The following is an 8,343-nucleotide window of genomic DNA, read 5'->3' on the forward strand; positions in this document are numbered from 1 at the left end:
CACACACACACACACACACTCACACAAATATGCTCTCATGCCAAATCATCCCCCCCCCACAACCCCTTTTGTGACTGGTCTCCAACTTAAGGCCATGGCTCAGCCAGGAAGACTATAGAGAAAAGTTGGTAGTGCTCACTGGGGCCAAAGGACTCCATATCTGTCACCACAACAGGCTTTTCCCAAAAGTACGAACCGCCTTCCCTCTACTGCTACCAAGAAGCCAAATGGCCACCTTCTCCAGCCAGCCCCTGGTAGGTATTGTATAGGACTTCATCAGACAGATCTGTTACTCTGTCCTTAGCTGCCCTCCTCACTGGGGTCCCATTCCTTCAGATCTGACTTCCAGCTTAGATGTCACCATCTGGAAGTGATGAGAACATGCAGACAAACCCTACTACTGTGCTTTGAGGAGTTGAGAGAATAGAGGCTGGGCTCATTTAACAGACTGGCTTCCAGTGCTCTTTCTCTGTGCACTGCTGGGCTATTCTATTGCAAAAGACTCCTGAGTAGCAGCTACTGAGACCAATTTGGCTGTTAGTGTATAATGGAAATGTCGAGAAGCCACTGTAAGTGTACCTGCATCCATAATACACAAAACACAATGTCCCAAGTCTTTCCTGCTGTCTAGAATTTATCTGCACTTTTCATGATGTATATCTCTCTTATACATATATTTTGGATTTTTATCTACATAAGCAGGAACTATATCTGAATGGTTTTCTTTGTTTTTAATTGAATTTTTTTCTTACTCGCTTTACATTCTGCTCACTGTTCCCCTTCCACAATCCTTCTCCCATCTCCTTTCCCCTTCTCCTCTGAGTAAGTGGAAGTCCCCCTGGCTATCCCTCACCTTGGCACTGCAAGTCTCTGTAGGCTAGGTGCTTTCTTTCCCACTAAGGCCAGACAAGACAGCCCTAGCTGGGTGTTTTATATACATGATTCTATTTAAATAGCATACAAGATAAATAGTAATAAGTATTGCTACTCTGTTGCAAAGGTTGGCACATAGTTTAGGAATGGTAAACATTTCCTTGAAATTCTTTTTTAATATATTACGACAATCAATAAAAGCATTATCTCCAAATTCTGGGGTCAATGTGGATCCTCAGTGCACTAGGATGCCCCTCTGTTCTGTGTACTACAAACTGTACCTCCTTTAAGAACCAGGCAGTTAAAGACCCGAATATGAGCATGTCGTTGGCTTCTCGGTCATGATGAGGGATGCCAACGCCACAAGCTTCCCAGAAGTCACCCTTCCATCTGTCCAGGTTCCAGGCTGAAGAGCCGATGTCAAAGAGCACCACATAGGGACTCCCTTCTATGAGCCATCTTCCAAAATGCACCTGACATGGAAAGAAAGCATAGCCGCCATGTATTAAGTACAATGTAAGAAAAGGACATATATTTGGACTTAGAAGTTGTAGCCATTATTTGAGGAGGGTTATGATTTGCATGTGAAATGTCCTCTACAAAAGTATTTCCTTGGACACTTGGCCCCAGCTCATGGTGCTGTTTGGGAAGGTTATGGAACCTTTCGAAGGTGGAGCCTCACTGTAGGAAGGCCTTGATTTTTTATAGCCAGGCCCCACTTCCTGTGTACTTGCTGCTTCCTGAATGCAGATGCAGTGTGATTAGCCAGCCTCCTGCTCCTGCCGCCATGGCTGTCCTGCCTGCTGCCATATCTTTCCTGCCCCGATTAAACATATCCCTCTATAATTGCAAGTCAAATAAGACCTTTCTCCATTACTTTTGTCAGAATATTTTATCACAACCCCAAGAAAGAAACTAAGACAGGCAACAACAGCAGACCAAGTGTCACTGTGTCAATGTGAAGTGTTTCCCTGAAGACAAACGCTCAATGTCAAAAGCCTTTGGAAGTTGGTGTTATCTCTGGAGTTTTCTGTATATAAGATCAGACCATCTTAAATGGTGACAATTTGGCTTTATTCTTTTTAATGTGAATGCCATTTCTTTCTTTCTCTTGTCTTATGAGTCTGGCTGGGATTCCTAGTGCTAGGCTACATAAAACAAAATTTGCACAAGTTCTTTGTTTTAGATCTTAGAAAACATTTAGCTTTTGAATCATAAGAGTTCAATAGACTTAACTGATTAATTCATTCATGAATTCACAACTAAAAGCTATTAGAATGGGGGACATTTGAAGGGTATTTAGTCAATCCCTAGCCCCTCCTGGATGATCTTTGCTTGTGTCTGTTATGAGCAGAGCAACCTCTAAGCCATATCCCCACCACTATGAGATTCCATCTTACCACACCCCTAAAGCAATGGTGATAGCCAAGCACAGACTAAACCCGGGAAGCCGGAGAGAAATTCCTCTTGTGAATTGCCTCTTGGGTAGTTGCCACCGTTGACCAATTGAGCTACACACAGCTGTGATGACAGCTGATGTTTGCACATGACACTGAAGGGAGTGCCCACCCATGTGGGTGCAGTCTCCCGAGCCTGCTCTTCATTAAGTGAGGTTATTTGAAAGGCAGGAGTCTGGATCATGTGACTTCCATTTTTCTGGTCCTTGCTACCTTCCTGTGATTCTGTGCTGTACTGGGTTTAACTTCGTAGCATGGGAAGCAGTCGTTATGTAATCCAGTCTGGCTATTTGCTACCACGTGGCTCGTCTGAGTGTTTTGCCTGCATATTTGTCTGTACACTGTATATCTGCCTGGTTCTCAAGGAGGCAAAGGAAGGCTGTTTGAACCACTGGTACTGTCACTACAGACTTCTCCACTAACTCCCTTTTGGTCAGGGCACTTTATCATAGCAACAGAATATATTATTTTATTTTGTACGAAAGTAAGGCTCTATCTAACTTAGAGCCCAAAGCCTCATGCGCTCTAGCCAAGCACTCTACCGTTGAACTACATCCCAGGCCCATCACAGCAACAGGAAAGGAACTAATACAAAGAGTCTGGATGAAAGCTTGCTCTTCGTAAACCACTATTGAATGATGTCATCGACTCCTCTGACTGTGGCCTCGATTCATGTACAGCCTTTTCAAGACTGCATCAACTCTCAGTCTCCCTTCTCCTTGTCCTGCTATAGAATCTTAGCTTTCACAAGGTGCCTCAACAGCACTCTGTGTAAGAACAAGCATTGTCTTCCTTGGAAAGCTCTTCCTCAGCGAGGTGGATGGTCTTCTCCTCCGAGTTGGTGGGAGGCGTGTGTGGTGCTTTCTGGTACCGGTTTGTTTAGAGTTAGAGAGGAGCAGGAAGGTCAGAATCTCTTACCTGGCAGCCATGTTTATTCATCGCATCCACAGCTTTTCTGACAGCATCATTGACGGGCTCACACTGTTCTACTTGAGTCTTCATGTTGTGCTCAAAATACGGACCTATCAGGAAGTAATTCTCTCCCCATTCATCAGCTGTTGTTTTGGCTTTGGTCTGAATCACAGTACAGATGCCCCCGACTGTGAAGGAGAAAACTTTCTGTTCTTAGTCCAGTCGGCAATCCAAGAGAGGAATCGCTGTCTGTGCCTGGGCTACTTAAAGTGACGTTTTACTTAGCTTTTTTAAAGGGCAGGATCTAACATGCTGTAAGGAGTGCAATCTGAACCTTTTCTAAAGCCACTCGAGGTGCCTGTAAAAGTGGCCAGGCATTCCAAAAACTCTTCAGAGAGGACTGGAGGGAAGTAGTGTATATCTTAAGGTGCCATTCACAGTTCAGGCTCTGCTACTACAGTGGGCCTCTAAGGAGCTCTAGTGGACCTAAGTAACAATCTCTGCAATTTCCTAGTGCTGAGGAGGCAGTCCACTTCTTCAGCATAAACAAGGTGCCTTTGACCAGGAGAAAGAGCTAGGAGATTTTGATGGAGGATGATTGACCCAATTCTGGCGTCAAGCCACAGATGCAAGCAAATGCCAAGTCTGATGTATATGTGACGGCTCTCCCTGCCCACTGGATCCCTAGAATTATTGTTTACTCCCCCTACCGCACCCCCACACTGACATTGCTGCTACCACTATTAAAACATAAAGCTAGAGAAAATGTACATTCTTGAGTCTAGCATGCCACCATCTAGAAAGCTGTCCCGAGGAAGCAGGAAAAAGATACATGCGTGAAGATAGCCACAGAGTCATTTATAATGCTGGAGAGATAGAAACAACTTAGACTAACTCAGTAAGTCACTTAATGGGTCTAAGGCTCAGTGACAACCTGCTAAATGAGAATAAAATGCTGTTCATCTCAGAATGACAAGTTGGAAAAGTAGCACTGAAAATTAGGGCTAGTGAGTCTGGGGAGGTGGCTTCGCTCAGTGGAAGAGAGCTTACCTGGAATATGCAAGACCCTGAGTTTGATTTGCAGCAACACACACACACACACACACACACACACACACACACACACACACACACACACGGCTTAATGGGAAAGGTGATATTTGAGTAAGAATAATGTCACTTAAAAGGCTAACTAGAAGCCAAGTATGGTGGTATACACTTTTAATCCCAGCACACAGGAGGCAGAGGGAGGCAGCTCTCTTGAATTTCAGGCCAGTCTATTTCATCCTTCAGAGGAAAATGCTATTAAGCCCCAAAATTCCTTATTCACACATTTGTTCTAAAACTCTCTTATATTTGCACCTTTAAAAAAAAAGGTTTATTTATCTGTATTGTATTTGTATGAGAAGTTTGCTTTCCTTCATGTGTATCATGTGTGTGCAGTGCCTTCAGGGGTCAGAAGAGGACACTGGATACCCTGGTCCTGGAGTTACAGACAGTGTGAGTGGCCTGGTGGGTGCTGGGAAAGGACCTTGGTTCTATGCAAGAGCAATAGATGGTTTAACTCTGGCCATCTCTCCATCCCCTGCAGCTGTATCCTGCCCATAGGCATTAGACTATCCATATGTATTAAACTATGGGTTTCAAATTAATATTCATTTTGACTGTCTTCAGGGAAGCTTCCTGTAGAGTACCCTCTCGCTACTTCCTACAGCCAGCTGCAGTTCATCTGCTCTGTCTCCTGTCCACATTACACCACACTAAAACATATGGCAAAAAATATAGTAGTCAAACCATCATGATGTATGGATAAAAACAGGAATGTGAATGGAATAGAATAGCAAACCTAGAAATGCAGCCACCCGTCTGCAGCCAGCTGACTTCCGACAAGGATGTAAAGCACACACAATGGGGAAAGATGTGATTCTGGGGCAAAGTGGGTGGAAAATTGGAAGCGCAGCAATGGAACTCGTCTGAGGCACTCTTCTCAAAACTCAGTTCAAATGAACGCCATGCTTGAACTGGAGAGATGAACCCACAGGAAGGACACACAGAAGCCAGTCTCCAGAGCAGTGGAACAGACGGACTCTCAAAGCACAGGAAACAACTGAACTCACACCAACCAGCAAAAGAAACAGTCAACAGGGTAAGCAGAGGCTTGTCCAACACAGCGTTTCCCAGTTATTAGTCTCCTAAAGAGTTAATATCAGGAGTATGTAAGAAACCCACTTTAATAGTGAATCACCACTACCATATGGTAATCAACAAACCTAAATGGACATGTCTCAAATGTGCTGTTGTTTCTACGTCAATTCCAGTGCCGTCTGGAAATCTGATAAAAATACCAGGTTCTCTTCTCAGAAACAGTCTCACCTTAGGCTGAGGAGAAGGCACAGCCACAAAGTGTTTGCCAAGCAAGTATGAGGCTCTCCGATGTTGGCATAGACACTGATTCCTAGTGCTAACCCCACCCCAGCCTTTCCCCTCCAAAACCTCTGTCCAGGAGTTCCTGTGTACTCTGCTGAAAAAACCTTTCACTTCTGGGAGACTCTGGGACTTGTGTGTAATAGTGGTAGCCCTGTTTGTAAGAGCCCTGGCCTTATTCAGAAACTGTAGAGATAGAATTGGTGAGTGTAAAGAGGCATTTGAAAGAGCTGTGTATACAACACTCCCCTCCTCTGTGCTAAGGCCTGGTCCTCTCTGCTCCTCTCGTCAGTACAGAGGACGAAGAGTTCGTCCTTTGAGCTGCGTCTGTGGGCTTCTAAACAGAGGAGCCCACTGCTGACTCTCCTTTTACGTATTTCCTAAATGTGTACTGGGGGAACTTTGAACAGTCAGCATAGGGTGGAAGCCAGGACAGAGTGCAAATACAATCCTGCGTATGTGTGCGTACACATGATACACGTGGTACACGTGTGGGTACATGTTTCCGTGGGTGCACGTGTGAGAGCATGTGCACATACACATATAAGCCAGAGGTCACCAAAGTCCTGTTGACTTTGCTTTGTGTGACAGGGTCTCTCACTTGCCTGGAGTTTACCCATCCTGATAGGCTGGCTGGCCAGTCAGCCTCTGGGGCCCACCTGCCTCCACCTCCAAAGCCCGGGACAACAGGCATCTGCAGCCACACCCAGCTTCTTCACTTGAGTTCCAGGGGTGGAACCCAGTCCTTAGGCCTGTCAGACGAGCATTTAATGGACTGAATTATCTCCCCAGACTCAGCAAATATAATTCCAACTCTGACATTATGCTGCTTCTCAACAGATGCAAGGAAGAAATAGAATCCTCATTCATTCCCAGCTCCCATCTCCAAATTGCAAAGGCTGTACCGCTCCCCTCATCTCCCTGACTGGCTTTGTATGATCTTGGAGAATTCAGCTTTCAAAATCTATTCACCTCTTAATATTCCCTTGAGAGTTTTTAAAACCGGCATAATGGCACACAAATTTTAATCCCAGCACTTGAATCTGTGAGTTGCCAGGCCAACCATCACTAAACTGTGAGTTCATGTGTCAACATCCTTAAACTAGAAGATATCAGTCTATAAGAATTGATTTTCACATAGCCTTATAAAAACCTCTGAAAACCACTTAGGTTGCCCTATCCTTCATTTTTAAAAGAGCATTTTCTGTATATGCATAGCATTGGAGAAAGGTTAATTTTAATCTTTCTCAGTGGAACACAATTTAAATGAAACTCTAACCTCAATCTTATCTTGAATTCTTAGAAGCATTAAACACTAATAGCACAAAGAGGTAATTTCAACATTTCTTTTCTTTTCTTTCTTTTTTTTTTTTTTTTTTTTGTTTTTTTTTTTTTTTTTTTTTTTTGGTTTTTTTGAGACAGGGTTTCTCTGTGTAGCCCTGGCTGTCCTGGAACTCACTCTGTAGACCAGGCTGGCCTCGAACTCAGAAATCCACCTGCCTCTGCCTCCGGAGTGCTGGGATTAAAGGCGTGCGCCACCACGCCCGGCACAAGAGGTAACATTTTTGATCAGTCCTGACCACATATAGCTTTTCCTCTAAGAAAATATTTTCTTAAATTTGCTTCTTATTTATAAGGAAAATGCTTAGACAAAACAATAACTTAAAAATTCCTACTTGGCCATGACATTCATTTACACTTCTAACATTAACAAGCCCATTCAGCCACTCACTACCCTTTGGGATTCTCTCCCTCTTCACCCCACATATAGGTTTATGTTTTCATTGCCTGTTGGAAAGAGTTTTATGACCTACAGACATCTTCAGAGCCTATGCTGCCCCATGACCACTGGAGTCCCCTGTGTCTCCTAATCTTGTTCCTCAGGCCCACCATGGCCAGTGTTGCGAGTAGTACAAACCTTTGTTGGTCGCCTCCCAAGAAACTTCAAAAAGCAGTAAGTCTTCCACAGGGAGTCTTTCAGCTTCCCACACAGGAAGCCCACCAAGGGATGTCACAGACAAGGAGCGGCCTCTGAGCATTCTTCTTCCAGCTGTGCGGTGCCTTTGGGGACCTGATTCAGCTGACTGCGGTCAGCACTGAGAGCAAGCTGCAGCCTCGGGCTCTCCTCTACGGGGGTGAACCGGCAAGGTGAGGTCACATGAACTCACAGCTGGATGAAGCGTGCCCAGCTCCTTGCTGCCTTTCAGGAGAGGGCAGTGCCTTACAGTTATAATCCACACAGACACCCAAAAACAAAACAAAACAAAACAAAAAAAACAAAAAAACAAACAAATCACAACTGAAACCTGACTATTCACAGCAGGGCAGGTAGCCAGGGGACAGACTGAGCATGACAGGAGTCCAGTCCTTTGGCCTTTGGCCTTTAGACCAAACTCCTACACTCTCTGGATGCTTATTTTATCATCGGCAGAAGCACAAGCAGGAGCTTCCCTCAGACACAAGTGGTTTTCCATAGACTACACGGTGGTGCCTAGACTCTACCCCAGCCTGTGCCTAGCTGTGGTCTTCCCTCTGCCTCTCCTTATCTAGAACTCTGAGTTTTATTCCCTCTTATTTTATTCTAAATGTACAAACTGAATTGTGGTGAGAGGCTAGATCTTGATTCTCCTTAAATACTGTACTTTTTGGTATCCAAAAGCATAAACCACAGGGTCTT

General features: G+C 44.6%; 1 protein-coding gene across 1 annotated transcript in view; it reads right to left on the reverse strand.

Moving 5' to 3' along the window:
* Gys2 (glycogen synthase 2) overlaps positions 1 to 8,020 on the reverse strand; it is a 35,788-nt gene extending 27,768 nt beyond the window's left edge. Inside the window, exons 1-3 of the mRNA XM_021190913.1 lie at positions 7,585 to 8,020; positions 3,249 to 3,430; positions 1,155 to 1,346 (exon numbers count right to left, since the gene is read on the reverse strand). Coding sequence (XP_021046572.1) covers positions 1,155 to 1,346; positions 3,249 to 3,430; positions 7,585 to 7,705 — 495 coding nt within the window. The 5' untranslated portion in view covers positions 7,706 to 8,020. The remainder of the gene's footprint in view (positions 1 to 1,154; positions 1,347 to 3,248; positions 3,431 to 7,584) is intronic.
* Between the last annotated feature and the right edge of the window lie 323 nt (positions 8,021 to 8,343).

This window comes from Mus pahari, chromosome 2 (genome assembly GCF_900095145.1).
Source record: "Mus pahari chromosome 2, PAHARI_EIJ_v1.1, whole genome shotgun sequence".
Taxonomy (NCBI): domain Eukaryota; kingdom Metazoa; phylum Chordata; class Mammalia; order Rodentia; family Muridae; genus Mus; species Mus pahari.